This window comes from Halichoerus grypus, chromosome 6 (genome assembly GCF_964656455.1).
Source record: "Halichoerus grypus chromosome 6, mHalGry1.hap1.1, whole genome shotgun sequence".
Taxonomy (NCBI): domain Eukaryota; kingdom Metazoa; phylum Chordata; class Mammalia; order Carnivora; family Phocidae; genus Halichoerus; species Halichoerus grypus.
In genome coordinates, this window is record NC_135717.1 from 128,240,483 (window position 1) to 128,256,821 (window position 16,339).

Here is a 16,339-nt window from a genome sequence, read left to right on the forward strand (position 1 = left end):
CGCAGAAAGATCTCCAAGGCAGCAGTGATGCAATCCAATGAGGAGAGGCTACTTAAACCCAACTGACTCCAGCTCCTACTTCCATACGCACATCTATACGCACATCTACAGGCACAGTATTGCAGCTAGGGAGTGTTTCTTTTTTTTTAAGATTTTATTTATTTGACAGAGAGAGAGCATGCACAAGCAGGGGGAAGGACCAAGGGAGAGGGAGAAGCAGGCTCCCAACTGAGCACAGAGCCCAGCATGGGTCTCGATCCCAGGACCCTGGGATCATGACCTGAGTTGAAGGCAGACACTTAACCGACTGAGCCACCCAGGCATCCCTACTTTGAGCTTCTTAATGAAATTTCATATATGGAGTATAGTTTTCAATCTCTCTTTTCCTGTTTAGTTTTTAAAGTATTAGACCTGGAGAAACCCTTCTAAATTCCACTTTCTTATCTAAAATATACTTTCACATTTGGTATTATTAGAGCTCTTATATGTAAATGACTGTCTTTGCCTCATGTATCATAATGGAAGCTTTTTTTTTTTTTTAACTTTTATGTATTTATTTTTAAGTAGGCTGTAGGCCCAGTGTGGGGCTTGAACTCACGACCCTGAGATCAAGAGTTGCATGCTCTACTGACTAAGCCAGCCAGGCACCCCGGAACCTTTTTAATATGAAAGAAAATAGCCTTTTCTTCATTCCAAAGCATACAATTTGAGAGAAATTTGGAGCAGCTGACTGATTTTAGCTTTAAAAAGAAATCAAGAGCTCTAGTATAGTTACCTATGCTTAAAAATATTTGGGTGTTCTAACACCAGTCAGAATGGCCAAAATTAACAAGTCAGGAAACAACAGATGTTGGCAAGGATGTGGAGAAGGGGAAACCCTCCTACACTGTTGGTGGGAATGCAAGCTGGTGCAGCCACTCTGGAAAACAGTATGGAGGTTCCTCAAAAAGTTGAAAATAGAGCTACCGTACGACCCAGCAATTGCACTACTGGGTATTTACCCCAAAGATAACAAATGTAGTGATCCAAAGGGGTATGTGCACCCCAGTGTTTATAGCAGCAATGTCCACAATAGCCAAACTATGGAAAGAGCCAAGATGTCCATCAACAGATGAATGGATAAAGAAGATGTGGTATATATATATACAATGGAATATTATGCAACCATTAAAAAAACCCGAAATCTTGCCATTTACAATGACGTGGATGGAACTAGGGGGTATTATGCTAAGTGAAATAAGTTAATCAGAGAAAGACATGTATCGTATGATCTCACTGATAGGAGGAATTCTTAATCTCAGGAAACAAGCTGAGGGTTGCTGGAGTGGTGGGGGGTGGGAGGGATGGGGTGGCTGGGTAATGGACATTGGGGAGGGTATGTGCTATGGTGAGTGCTGTGAATTGTGTAAGACTGATGAATCACAAGCCTGTACCTCTGAAACAAATAATACAGTATACGTTAAAAAAAAAAAAAAGAAGAGGATAGTAGGAAGGGAAAAATGAAGGTGGGAAATTGAAGGGGGAGACAAACCATGAGAGACTATGGACTCTGAGAAACAAACTGAGGGTTCTAGAGGGGAGGGGGGTGGGGGGATGGGTTAGCCTGGTGATGGGTATTAAAGAGGGCACGTTCTGCATGGAGCACTGGGTGTTATACGCAAACAATGAATCATGGAACACTACATCAAAAACTAATGATACAATGTATGGTAATTAACATAAAATTTTAAAAAAATATTTGGGTGTTCTATAAGACAGATAAATTGCTATAGCTAGTTCTAATAGTACCTTTTAATCTGCTTTATAATATCATAAATAAATAAAACCTTTCTCTTTTTTTTTAGAAAACTGGTGACTTATTTGCTATCAAAGTATTTAATAATATAAGCTTCCTTCGTCCAGTGGATGTTCAAATGAGAGAATTTGAAGTGTTAAAAAAACTCAATCACAAAAATATTGTCAAATTATTTGCTATTGAAGAGGAGGTAAGTAGTCAAGCTTTAGTTAATCTTGTCATATTTATTGTAAATATTGTAATTCAGGAGAAATGACCTAATATAAAAAATTGTTTTATAAACAGTGAGCTTTTTTAAATGGTGAAAATTAGAGCTCATATAACCAAATATTCTGTCCTCAAAGATTCTTTTTTTTTTTCCTCAAAGATTCTTGAAGAGATAAAACAATGGAAATAAAGTATCATGGAATCAGAACAAGTAGTGTAAGAAATAAGAGTAAAGAATATGGTTACCAGTATTTTTACTAAAAATAAAAACTAAGTGAAATTAAATTGGCATAATTATACAAGGAGGAAGTCAAGCAATAGAAAGAAGGCTTTGTAAAAGAAAAAAATCCTAGGAATCCAGAAATTAATATAGTATATGAAATATATACTGTATATGTTAATATAGTATGTAAAAGATAAAATTGACTTTAGGGAGAAACTGAAAAGAGAATGTTAATTCAGGGGAAAAAAATGTCATTAGGAAAATTATCTAGAAGTAATGGAAATAGAAATTTAGTTTGATCCCTTTAGACGTGAGTAATCAGTCAAATCACACCTTTTGAATAATAATTTGGCAGTTTATATTCCTTATAATAGTGATTTCATTTTTAGTGAGTATTTCTTAGGAGCTAATCAGAAATGTAAATTATAGTTTTATGCACAAAGATATTCATTGCTGCCCTGTTTATGATAAAGAATGGTTAAATAAGTTAGAATATGTGATAGATAGTTACTCAGTTTGTTACGCTCGAGGTTAAGAGTGTAGCCCTCCAGACTGCCAGGTTTGTTGAAGACTTCTGATACCAGCTGCAGAAGAGTTTGGCTTACTGCACAGTCAAAGAGCACAGTCCCCCCAAGACTGTGCTTATTCAGACACTAGCTGCAAGTTCAGAAGTCCCCTAGGGCTACCATCACATCAGACTCGCTGGCTACAAATTTGGGGCTCCCCATGACTGCCCCCAGATTTGATAATTTGCTATAAAACATTGAATGACTCAGGACGCCTGGGTGGCTCAGTCAGTTAAGTGTCCAGCTCTTTATTTCAGCTCATGTCATGATCTCAGGGTCCTGGGATTGAGCCCCATGTTGGCCTTCACACTCTGGTTAGGATTCTTTCCCTTTTCCTCTGCCGGCCCTCCCCCCACCCCCCACTGTGCGCTCTCTCTCTCTAAATAAATAAATAAGTCTTAAAAAAAATAGAATGTTGAATGACTCACAGAACTCAGGAAAGCACTATACTTAACAGTTTTATTAGAGCAAAAGGATACAGATTAGAACTAGTCAAAGGAAGAAATTCATAGGACAGATGTAGGAGGATTCCAAACATGAATCTTCTTGTCCTCATAGATACAGTACCCTCCTGGCATTGATGTATGACAGTATGCACAGAATATTGCCAGCCTCAGAAACTCACCTGAGCCTTTGGTGTCTAGAGTTTGTGTTGGGACTCAATCACATACTGCCTACATGGCCGACCTTTAGTCTTTAGCCCTTTCCAGAGGTTCAGGCTAACACCTTTAGTCTTCATTTCCTTTGGAAATTGAGATGGACGTACACATCCTAAAACCTCCCTCAAAAATCACATCATTAGACTGTTATGTGGCCAAAGCCCCCATTCAAAGATAACTTCTAGCAGACAAGATACTCCAGATACCTAGTAATCACCTCTTAGTAGCCAAGGGCAGACAAAAACCTGACCTCTCTTGGGGTAAAATTTATTCTTCACTACACAGTAGTTAAGCAGTAATGAAAAGAGATAATTACCAAAGTTTTAATCACCTGGGAATATGGTTATGTGAGAAAAACAGGATTAAAAATATATATGCACAAACCATGAGAGACGATGGACTCTGAAAAACAAACTGAGGGTTCTAGAGGGGAGGGGGGTGGGAGGTTGGGTTAGCCTGGTGATGGGTATTAAAGAGGGCACGTTCTGCATGGAGCACTGGGTGTTATACGCAAACAATGAGTCATGGAACACTACATCAAAAACTCATGATGTAATGTATGGTGATTAACATAACAATAATAAAAGAAAAAATATATATATGCAGTGTGATCTTGAATATACAGTATCATGTGCAAATAGTGTTGTGTATTTCTTATGTGATTTGATATACAGGAAAAAGACTGAAGGGAAATGCACCAAAATGCTAGCATAATTATCTCTGGGTGATGGAATTATGAGTATTTCCCAAATTTTCAACAGTCAACGTATTATTTCGTTATTTAAAAATAACAGTCTTTGGGGCACCTGGGTGGCTTAGTCGTTAAGCGTCTGCCTTCAGCTCAGGTCATGATCCCAGGGTCCTGGGATTGAGCCCCGCATCGGGCTCCCTGCTCCGCGGGAAGCCTGCTTCTCCCTCTCCCACTCCCCCTGCTTGTGTTCCCTCTCTCGCTGTCTCTCTGTCAGATAAATAAATAAAATCTTTAAAAAAAATAAAAAAATAAAAATAAGTCTTTTAAAGTTATTTTTCTCTTTTTATAACTACTCAATAGTAGAGAAATTTAAAATAGTTTATAAAAGGGGGCACCTGGGTGACTCAGTTGGTTAAGTGGCTGCCTTCGACTCGGGTCATAATCTCGGGGTCCTGGGATCGAGCCCCGCGTCAGGCTCCCTGCTCAGTGAGGAGTCTGCTTCTCCCTCTGCCCCTCCCCCCAATTTGTGCTCCCTCTCTCCCTCTCGCTCCCTCTGTCAAATAAATAAATAAAATCTTTTTTAAAATAAATAAAATAGTTTATAAAAGTGTTTTGGGGGGAGCCTGGGTGGCTCAGTTGGTTAAGTGACTGCCTTTGGCTCAGGTCATGATCCCGGAGTCCCAGGATGGAGTCCCACATTGGGCTTCCTGCTCAGTAGGAAGTCTGCTTCTCCCTCTGACCCTCCCTCCTCTCGTGCTCTCTCTCTCTGACCCTCCCCCCTCTCGTGCTCTCCCTCTGCTTCTCCCTCTGACCTTTCCCCACTCTCTCTCCCCCTCAAATAAGTAAATAAAATCTTTAAAAAAAAAATAAAAGTATTTTGGGGATATGCAGAAAAAATTATAAGAGGAAGGAAGGATAAAAAATTGGAGATGACTACAGAATTTTTTTTGGAAATGAATACTGGATTTTAAGACTCAGAATCACATTTTCAAGTTCCTGAAATGGGCATATATCTTATAATCAGTGTGTATATGTAATTTGATAGTATTTCTTTTTCCCTATAAAGCTGTTACTAAATTGATGGTGTATCTTATAATCAATGGTACATTAAAAGGTTTAAAACAAATAAGCAGCTCAAATGCAAATCCGCAGACTAGCACTTTGCTATGAGAGGGACCACTCAGCTATTCTGCCATTTGTTTTTAAGGCTAGCACTCTATTCCCTGAAGTAAAAGTACTTGTCATGAGAAGAATTTCAAGTGTTTTAAGAGATCTGTTAGAAGATTAATGTCCTAAATGTACTATTATGTATTAGAAATTTTTAAAGAACCATTATAACAGTGTAGCAGTGATTTTTCTATTTCAGATTTAGCCAGCTTTCATGGTGGTTTGATCGTCTTCAAAAACAAATCCAATGGGAATTTAGATGTTAATCGTTATATGAGTATAGTCAATACGTATTTAACAAATCCCAGGTAAAGCAATTCACAGTGCCTTTGTTATTGTAGTATATTCTACGTTTAAGTGAAATCAGATAAGTACTAGCATGTAATAAAAACTTACTTTTTATTTTGAGTCCCAATCAGTGATTTTTTTTTTTTTCCAGACAACAACAAGACATAAAGTACTTATTATGGAATTTTGTCCATGCGGAAGTTTATACACTGTTTTAGAAGAGCCATCTAATGCCTATGGACTACCAGAGTCTGAATTTTTAATTGTTTTGCGAGATGTGGGTACGTTTGTTTATCTGATTTTATAGATAATAGGTGTATATAATTTAATGACAGAATTTTTTTTTAAAGATTTTATTTATTTGAGAGACAGAGAGAGAGAGAGAGAGAGAGCATGAGTGGTGGGAGGAACGGGGGAGGGAAGCAGACTCCCCACTGAGTAGGGAGCCTGATGCAGGGCTCGATCCCGGGACCCCGGGATCATGACCTGAGTCAAAGGCAGGTGCTTAATCAACTGAACCATCCAGTTGCCCCAGGAGTTTTTTTTTTTTTTTTTTAAGTAGGCTCCACACCCAGCATGGAGCCCAACACAGGGCTCGAACTCATGACCCCAAGATCAAGACCCAAGCCGTAATCAAGAGTCTGACCCTTAACCGACTGAGCCACCCAGGTCCTCCTAATGACATAAGAATTTTAAAAGTAATACATTATTTTTATATTCAAAACCAAAGACCTTTATGCAGTGCTTTCTTAGATATGACACCAAGAGTATACATACAAAAAGAAAAAATAGATAAATTGGACTTCATCAACATTAAAAACCTTTGTTTTAGAGGACAGTATCAAGTAAGTGAAAAGATTGGGGCGCCTGGGTGGCTCAGTCGTTAGGCATCTGCCTTCGGCTCAGGTCATGATCCCAGGGTCCTGGGATAATTGGGCTCCCTGCTCCGCGGGAAGCCTGCTTCTCCCTCTCCCACTCCCCCTGCTTGTGTTCCCTCTCTCGCTGTGTCTCTCTCTGTCAAATAAATAAATAAAATATTTAAAAAAAAAAAAAAAAGTAAGTGAAAAGACAACCCATAGAATGAGAGAAGATATTTACAAATTGTATATCTGATAAGGATTTTTTATCCTGACAACTTAATCAAAAGACAAATGACCCAATTTAAAAATGGGCAAAAAGAAAAAATAAATAAAAATAGGTAAATGATTTGATAAACATTTCTCCGAAGAAGATGTACATATACGGCCCACAAGCACACAGAAAGTTACTCAAGATTATTTGTCATTAGGGAAATGCAAATCAAAACCACAGAGTGATAGCACTTCATACCCACTAGCATGGCCAAATCTAAAAGATAAAACAGGGGCGCCTGGGTGGCTCATTTGGTTGAGCATCCACTTCTTGGTTTCAGCTTAGGTCATGATCTCAGGGTCATGAGATCGAGCCCGGCCTTGGGCTCCTTGCTCAGCAGGGAGTCTGCTTGTGATCCTGTCCCTCTGCACCTCCCCCTACTCATGCATGTGCTGTCTCTCTCTCTCTCTTAAATAAATTAATTAATTTAAAAAAAAAGACAAAACAAAAACAGGTGTTGGCAAGGATGTGAAGAAGTTGGACCCTCATATACAGCTGGTGGGATTGTAAAAAGGTACAGCCGCTTTGGAAAACAGTCTTAACAGTTCCTCAAAAGATTAAACATAGAATTACCATGTGACTTAGCAATTCCATTGCTAGGTATTTACCTGAAAGAATTAAAAACATACCCACACAAAAACTTGTACACCAGTATTCATAATAGCCAAAAATGGAAGTAGCCCAAGTGTCCATCAACTGATGTATAAACAAAATGTCCATTATCCATGCAATGACATATTACTCCTTCATGAAAAAGAAAATGAGGCACTTGGCTCACTCAACCGGTAGAGCATGTGACTCTTGATCTTGGGGTCACGAGTCGGGCCTAGAGCTTACTTTGAAAAAAAGAGAGAAATAAAGTAGTGATACATGCTGTGACATTGATGCACCTTGAAAAGTTATGCTAAGTGAAGGAAACCAGACACAAAGGTCACAATATTTATGATTTCATTTATATGAATTGTTCAGAATAGGCAAATCCATAGAGACAGAAAGCAGATTAGTCATTGCCAGGGGTTTGAGGGGATGGCAGAGTTGAGTGACTGCTAATGGGTATGGGGTTTCTTTTTGGCGTAATGAAAATGTTCTGAAAATAGTGGTGATGGTTGTACACTTTGACTCTTCTAAGAACTACTCAATTGTATACTTTAAAAGCCTGAATTTTATGATACATGAATTTTATCTCAAAGCTATTTTAAAAAAAAAGAATATGGCAACCAAAGGGAATAATATCTTCTTGACGAGAAATGAATCAGTATTTGAGGAATGGGAAAAGTCCAGTGATAAAGAAGGCATAAGGTTAGTGGGAATTCTTGAACTTGACACTGGAAGCAGTGTGGAGACCCCTTAGGCGAGGATAAGAGGAGAGAGAAATAATATATGCTACAGCCTGTTTAACCAAGTAGAAGTTATAGATAATTGATGACTTCCTAAGTATACCGGTAACCCTGAATTTTCATAATTGAATGTGATACCCCTAAGTTTATTTCCATATGTTATATTTGGACATTCATCTATCAGCTGTCAAATCTTTCATACTGGCGTACAGTGGCACTGCTTGTCAGTTAGCCAGAACAGTTTAATTTCAGCAATGTAGCCACCTTTACCCTTAAAAAAAAAAAAGGAAAATGACCTTTGAAGAATAGCTTTAAGCATGTAAGAAATATAGGTCTGTGGAAGCCAGTCTGACACTTTGCTTCTATTACTTTTTTACTGTTTTATGTATTGAGTGCAGTTTACTTTTTTATGGAATTTTTTCCCAAGCTAAAGAAATATGAAACTGTGGTGAAAGATTGGTAATTTCTCAGGAATCATTATTCTTAAGTTTAGGCAGATTACCCACATGTATATAACTAAAAGTAATTCAGGAAGTCATATGCTTAAGACCATTTTGTTCCATTTCCTAATAGTACTTAATTAAGAGAGATTGGACTCTTCCCTAGACCATATTGATCCTTATTCTTAAACTCTGTTACTCAGACATGAGATATAAAATGTAAATACTGTTTATTCCTTCTTTGGTAAAAATGATTTTAGACCAACTTATGGAAAAACATATTGAGTGAATATGAATGAATTTGATGTGCATACACATAGATGCCTACATTATGATTTCCTTTGTTTTATTTTAATAAGTCGGTGGAATGAATCATCTCCGAGAGAATGGCATAGTACACCGTGATATCAAGCCAGGAAATATCATGCGTGTTATAGGGGAAGATGGACAGTCTGTGTACAAACTCACAGATTTTGGTGCAGCTAGAGAATTAGAAGATGATGAGCAGTTTGTTTCTCTGTATGGCACAGAAGAATATTTGGTAAGTCATGTATCACTAATTTATTTAAAGCTGAATATGTTGTAAATAATGAGTAACTGGTCAAACTAGTTCACTATAAAATGTCTTAGTAACTTTTATGACAAAAATTAAACTTTATTCTCATGTATATGGTGTGTAATGAGGGAATTAGATATTGGTATCTAAGGATGCTGTTATTTTTCTGTTAGAAATTCTTTTTTTTTTAATAAAGATTTCATTTATTTATTTGACAGAGAGAGAGAGAGACACAGCGAGAGAGGGAACACAAGCAGGAGGGGGTGGGAGAGGGAGAAGCAGGCTTCCCGCTGAGCAGGGAGCCCAATGCGGGGTTCGATCCCGGGACCCTGGGATCATGACCTGAGCCGAAGGCAGACGCTTAATGACTGAGACACCCAGGTGCCCCTCTGTTAAAAATTCTTATAAGTTTTATAAAACTAAAGTTCTTTAATTTTACTAATGCTATGGATCTATATTAAAAGAAAAAGCTATATATACGTTTCAGAAGCATGTAGCTAGTAAATGCTCCCTTTTTTGGATCAGAGCAGTTAACATATTACAAGCTTGTTATAATGATATCCCCTGTAGAGCAAAATTCATTACAATTCTGAAGCAGAAGATTCTATTCAGGGAGGTTGGTTATTGAAATACAGAAAGGAACATTATTAGAAACACAGAAAATGAAATGCTTTTGAAAAGATCTAACTTGAAATGCTAGAAAGCTAGAAAAGCTGTGTTTGAAACTGTGTAGATGTGTTTGTGGAAAGTCAGTAAGCATTTGAAACACGAAAATATACTTAAAAGTAAGTGTATTTAATTTTTCAAGGAACCACCATACTGTTTTCCATGTGGCTGCACCAATTTACATTCCCAGCAACAGTGCCTGAAGATTCCCTCCTTTTCTCCACATCCTTGCCAACACTTGTTATTTCTTGTCTTTTTATACTAGCCGTTCTGACTGGTGTGAGGTGGTATCTCATGATTTTGATTTGTTTTTCCCTGATGATTAAGTGATGTTGAGCATCTTTCCCTGTGACCATTGGCCATCTGTGTGTCTTCTTCAGAAAAAATGTCTTTTCAGGTCTTCTTCCCATTTGTTAATTGGATTATTTATGGGTTTTTTGGTGTTGTATGAGTTCTTCTTTTTTCTTTTTGAGAAATCTCTACACCCAACACGCGGCTTGAACTAACAACCCCAAGATCAGGAGTCGCATGCTCCACTGATTAAACCAGCCAGGCTCCCCTGTATGAGTTCTTTATGTGTCTTGGATATTAACCCCCTACCGGAAATATCATTTGCGAATATCTTCTCCCATTTAGTAGATTGCCTTTTCATTTCATTGATGGTTTCCTTTGCTGTGCAGAAGCTTTTTATTTTGGTGTAGTCCCAGTACTTTATTTTTCCTTTCATTTCCTTTGCTTGTGGTAACTACATATATAGTGGTGAGCTTTGTGTAATGTGTAGAATTTTTTTTTTTAAGTAGGCTCCCCACCCAATGTGGGGCTCGAACTCACAACCCTGAGATCAAGAGTTGCATGCTCTACTGATTGAGCCAGCCAGGCACCCCTAGAATTATTGAATCATTATGTTGTACACCTGAAACTAAAATAACACTGTATGTCAACTATATTTCATTAATAAAAATTTAAAATAAGTAAGTACATTTAACATGTAATCAGGAAGCTTATAATATAAAGCTATCACTAACTGCTCATGGCTCTGGGCTTTATTTATCTTTAAAGTCTTAGATTCTGGGGCACCTGGGTGGCTCAGTCGTTAAGCGTCTGCCTTTGGATATCGAGCTCCGCGTCGGGTTCGCTGCTCGGCGGGAGGCCTACTTCTCCCTCTCCCACTCCCCCTGCTTGTGTTCCCTCTCTCGCTGTTCTATCTGTCAAATAAATAAATAAATAAAATCTTTAAAAAAAAAGAGAGAGAGAACAGGTAGAGAAAGGCCCAATGTATCTTAAAAAATAGAAATTTGAAAAATAGTTTATGGAGCCATCCCCACCTCCCACCCCTCCTACACACCACACACAAAATCCAGGGATTGTGACCCTTTGGGAGTCAGATTCATAGATTGCATCATTTAGAAACACCCTCCTAGTAGTGTTATCTGCATTGGTTCCTGGGCCCTTGGGCCACAGCCACATACCACAATGTCATAAGGCATTTGTTTTGATTTGGATGATCAAATCTTTGGTCATCTCTACTCTACTTTGGTCCATAGTACACGCTTGTAGCTTTATCTTCCAAGAATCTTAAAGTTCTAATGCATAACTTCTGTAAAGGCAAATGTCAGGAGGCTAAGCATGTATGACTCCTGGTTGTATTCTGCAGAGCTAAATGTCCATCAGAATCTCTGTCTGGACCTGTAAGCTCCTAAGTCATGTCCTGTAAGATTTATCTCTACTCCGGAACTCTAATATAGTGTCTCCTGGGCTTAAAGTCATGTGTTTAACATCAGATCAGCTGCTTGTCTGGGTTGCTACATCCCCAGTCAACCCAGTCAGGCTAGTCCTCTGAAATAATTTTAGAAAATTTGATTTTTATCTCAGAATCCATCTGACTTGCTCTGATGGACTGCGTGTCAGGGATAAGGAAAAGGAATCAAGGCTGCCTGAAAGGTTTGGGGTATAAGCAACTGGATAGGTGGTGGTATTGCTTACTTAGAGGATAAAGATTAGAAGGAAACCAGTTTGAGAGTGAAGACCAAGAGTCTATTTTATATATGTGAAGTTTGAGCTACTTTTTGGATATTAAAGAAAATAGTAGAATATATGAATCTGGAGCTCAGGGCGGGAGATAGTTTTGGGAGTTAAAGTATATAGAGAAGGGGCACCTGGGTGGCTCAGTTGGTTAAGCGTTTGCCTTTGACTCAGATCATGATCCTGGGGTCCGGGGATCAAGCCCCCGTATTGGGCTCCCTGCTCAGCGGGGAGCCTGCTTCTCCCTCTGCCCCTCCTTGTGCCTGCTGCTCTGCCTGCTTGTGCTCTCTCTCTCTCTGTCAAATAAATAAAATCTTAAAAATAAAGTATATAGATAATATTTAATGCCATAGGCCTAAATAGGAGATGAGGAAATAAGGCAGTTATAAGTGTGAACAGCTATTTTGAGAAGTTTTGCTATGGTGGGAAGCAGAGAATTGGGTCATAGGTAGAAAGGGTGGTGAGGTCAATTTAGGGTTTTTAAAAAAAAAAAAATGGGAGATCTTAGGGATGCCTGGGTGGCTCAGTCAGATAAGTGACTCTTGATTTCAGCTGAAGTCATGATCGCAGGATCGCGAGATCAAGCCCTGCATTGGGCTCTGTGCTGGGTGTGGAGCCTGCTTAAGATTCTCTCTCTCCCTCTCCCGCGCCCCCCAAAAAGAGAAAGAAAATGGGAGATCTTAAAGTATGTATGTAAGCTGAAAGGAATGATCCAATAGGGGGAAATTGATACATAAAATAAAAGGGGTAATTGCAGGAACGGATTTCTGGAATTGGTGAGACAATAGGGTGGGTTCCACGGCACAGATGAAAAAGTTAGCCCTTGATGGGAGCAGTTCCATCGTAACTGGAAAGTAGGCCTGGAGTCTGGACACAGATTCAGATAGGTTGGTATTTGATAAAAGGCATAGGGAGAATTGATCTCTGATTGATATGATGGAATTTGTAGGTGTTATTGAATACCCATCTGTGTGTAATGTATTACTATAGAACCCAAGTTCGTTTCTTCATCTTTTTTTTTTTTAAGCATCCTGATATGTATGAGAGAGCAGTACTAAGAAAAGATCATCAGAAGAAGTATGGAGCAACAGTTGATCTTTGGAGCATTGGGGTAACATTTTACCATGCAGCTACTGGATCACTGCCATTTCGACCATTTGAAGGGCCACGTAGGAATAAGGAAGTGATGTAAGTGGTTTCTCTATCTAAAATTTGAAATAATTTTAAAAATGTATTTCTGTCTTTGTTTCATCACACATTAGGGGTGTATACTAATGAAAATTAATTTTAGCCATCATTTCTGATATTTTAAGCTATTTTGTTTTGAATAAGAATACAGCTTTATAAAGTATATAGGCATAATTTTTCATATTGTGTTTAAGTATCTTATATACAAAGTGAAAATGGCATCAGTCTTTGGTCCGTTATTAAAAATATCCTGCTCTCTGGATTCTTTTTCAGCACACTGTTTATTTCTCTTTGTGTACTACTTATTGGGGTTTTTCCTTTATATATAACTGAAAAAAAATAGTGTTTCTGTGGAGTACTACAACCATTACCAGATCTAAAAGAAATAAAAAAAAAAAAGAAATGAAATTTTTACCCTGAACTGATCTGATTTCTTTTACCATTTCAAAAATAACATTTAATATACATATATATAACATTTAATAAATTTTTTTCTAGTGTTGTGGTTTCAGTCCAAAGACTGAATGTATTTTACTAGTACATTATACCTTTATATACTGCCATAATTATTGGGAAACAGTTACTGTATAAAATCACTGTTGTAGGGGCGCCTGGGTGGCTCAGATGGTTAAGCATCTGCCTTTGGCTCAGGTCATGATCCTAGGGTCCTGGGATCGAGTTCCGCATCGGGCTCCCTGCTCAGCGGGGAGCCTATTTCTCCCTCTGCCTCTCTCTCTCTCTCTCTCTCTGTGACTCTCATGAATAAATAAATAAAACATTTAAAAAAAATAAAATAAAATCACTGTTGTAAACCAAATAAATATAAAGGAGGAAGGAGAGGGGCAGCTGGGTAGCTCAGTGGGTTAAGCGTCTGTCTTCAGCTCAGGTCATGATCCCCGAGTGCTGGGATCAAGTCCTGCATCATGCTCCCTGCTCAGTGGGGAGCCTGCTTCTCCCTCTCCCTCTGTCCCTCCCTGTCCTCTCATGTTCTCTCTCTCTCTCTCAAATAAATAAAAGGGAGGAAAGAGATGGAATTCTAGATGTGAAATTTTTTTTTTAAGATTTTATTTATTTATTTGACAGCGGGAGAGAGAAGAAGCAAGGCGAGCAGCAGGCAGAGGGAGAGGCAGTCCAGTGTATCCAGTCATTCTTTAGATCTTAACATTTCTCTCAGACTTTTATATTTAACCCTGCCTTTTGTAAGCAAACATGACTTCAATAATCACAACTATAAAAATATAATCTTTCATCTAATCTCACTTCAGGAAATTGAGGGAGAAGGATGTTTTTCTGTTTGTTGATTTGAGGAGGTAAAACCAGCTGATACAATGACTTTTGCTAAAACCTGGATATCTAAATGTTTTCAGCAAGAACAGTCTGCAAATTCATGGGAAGAATCCATTACTGTACTGATGATTTTGGTATAACGTCATTTTGAGCCTGCTTTAAAGCAGTGCCCATTTTATAAAATCTCTTCATTAATGAAGGCTGAGAGCAATTTGTGTTTTTCTCATTAAACATAAACTGTACCTAACAGTTTAATCATGTTTTTGTTGTCACACATACACTTGAAAGCTTTTGCGCATTTCTTGCTGCCCTAAGATTGGTTTAAATAAAAGCATGATGCTCCCTAATAAAGGAAACGTGTGACTCATCAGCAACTAGGAATACCTGATAATTTTGTCATCATGTGCACAGATATACCATTAGAAGAATTTATTTCTTTATATGCACAGCTTTTCATGAACACTGATAATGTTCAGAGGTGCTTAAAATAGTAATAAAAACTGTTTTACTATTGGGCGCCTGGGTGGCTCAGTCGTTAAGCGTCTGCCTTCAGCTCAGGTCATGATCCCAGGGTCCTGGGATCGAGTCCCACATCGGGCTCCCTGCTCTGTGGGAAGCCTGCTTCTCCCTCTCCCGCTCCCCCTGCTTGTGTTCCTGCTCTCGCTATGTCTCTCTCTGTCAAATAAATAAATAAAATCTTTAAAAAAAAAAAAAAAAAAAAACTGTTTTACTATTGAAGGATGCATTTGTCTCACATTATAGTAGTGTTGTTCCCTCAGCATCTCATTTACGTGTTATTAGTGTATTTATATGTGGGTCTTATCAAAATTAGTAAAGCTTTTCCAAAAATTTTAAGGATTCTGCCATCATTCTATTCACTTCTTTCTTGCATTAGTCTCACATATCTCTACTTATTCCTCCACAGTCAGATCTTTCTCATGTGAATGCAACTTATTTTTCACATTAAATTGCTTCTTCTGTGAAAAATATGTTAAGGCAGAACTCCTGGGTGCCTCTCCTGAGAAAGCAGCACGTGGTCCAGATCAGTGGTACCTGGTGTCTTCTGCTTTTATAAAGAATATATTGATTTGCTCAGAGCACATTTATGTAGACCTTAAACAAACAAACAAAAAATTATGCCGGAGGGGCTCCCGGGTGGCTCAGTCAGTTAAGCGTCTGCCTTCGGCTCAGGTCATGGTCCCAGGGTCCTGGGATCGAGCCCCGCATCAGGCTCCCTGCTCAGCGGGAAGCCTGCTTCTCCCTCTGCTCCCTGCCCCCCGCTTGTGTTCTCTCTCTCTCAAATAAAATATTTTTTAAAAATCATGCCAGAAATAGTATCTATCCACTTATGTAAGACTGCTATATTATGTTTTGCATTTTCATCTGGATGAAAGTATTTTTTTTTTTTTTAAAGATTTTATATATTTATTTGACAGAGACATAGTGGGAGCAGGAACACAAGCAGGGGGAGTGGGAGAGAGAGAAGCAGGCTTCCCGCGGAGCAGGGAACCCGATGTGGGACTCGATCCCAGGACCCTGGGATCATGACCTGAGCCGAAGGCAGACCGTTAACGACTGAGCCACCCAGGCGCCCCAGGATGAAAGTATTTTTGAAGGCATGGAACCCTTACTTCTCTCCCACTTATTGAGGAAAGTGCTGAAAGCCGCCAGGCTGCTCTCCTTGACTTCCTACATCTTTCTGGTATTCTTTTGCTCCCCCTCCAGCCCTTTCTCCAGGTCATCTTTATTTTTATCACCTACCTCAAGGATCCAGTTAAATTTGTCTTTTAATTTTAGTACACACACCTATTCCTGTATGTTTATGTATTTTTTCAATTTGCAAAGAATCTTTCCGATACTGTGCTGTGTGGAGTGTTGTCTTGTTTTAAAAAAAAAAAAAATGCTATTCATTCTGCGGTAATTTCATAGTCCAGTTGCCTGCTTTTGGATAATATGGGTAAAAGGGATTTTTATGGCCTAGAAACATTCTGTAACATAACTTTTTTTGTGTTTGCTCGATTTTTTCAGATGGAAAAATTAATATTTTTGTTGTGAACATCAAGATACTGTTATATGGCACTCTGAGATCCCAATGAAAATTAATTATGGCATATAT

General features: G+C 38.5%; 1 protein-coding gene across 2 annotated transcripts in view; it reads left to right on the top strand.

Moving 5' to 3' along the window:
- The window catches only part of TBK1 (TANK binding kinase 1), a 40,266-nt gene that overhangs the window by 5,614 nt on the left and 18,313 nt on the right, over positions 1 to 16,339 (top strand). The window contains exons 3-6 of one of the 2 annotated variants that reach the window (XM_036074964.2): positions 1,845 to 1,985; positions 5,748 to 5,877; positions 8,864 to 9,045; positions 12,776 to 12,936. In XM_036074964.2, coding sequence (XP_035930857.1) covers positions 1,845 to 1,985; positions 5,748 to 5,877; positions 8,864 to 9,045; positions 12,776 to 12,936 — 614 coding nt within the window. Of the gene's footprint in view, positions 1 to 1,844; positions 1,986 to 5,745; positions 5,878 to 7,917; positions 8,027 to 8,863; positions 9,046 to 12,775; positions 12,937 to 16,339 lie in introns of those variants that run through there. The other variant, XM_036074975.2, reaches the window with a different exon arrangement.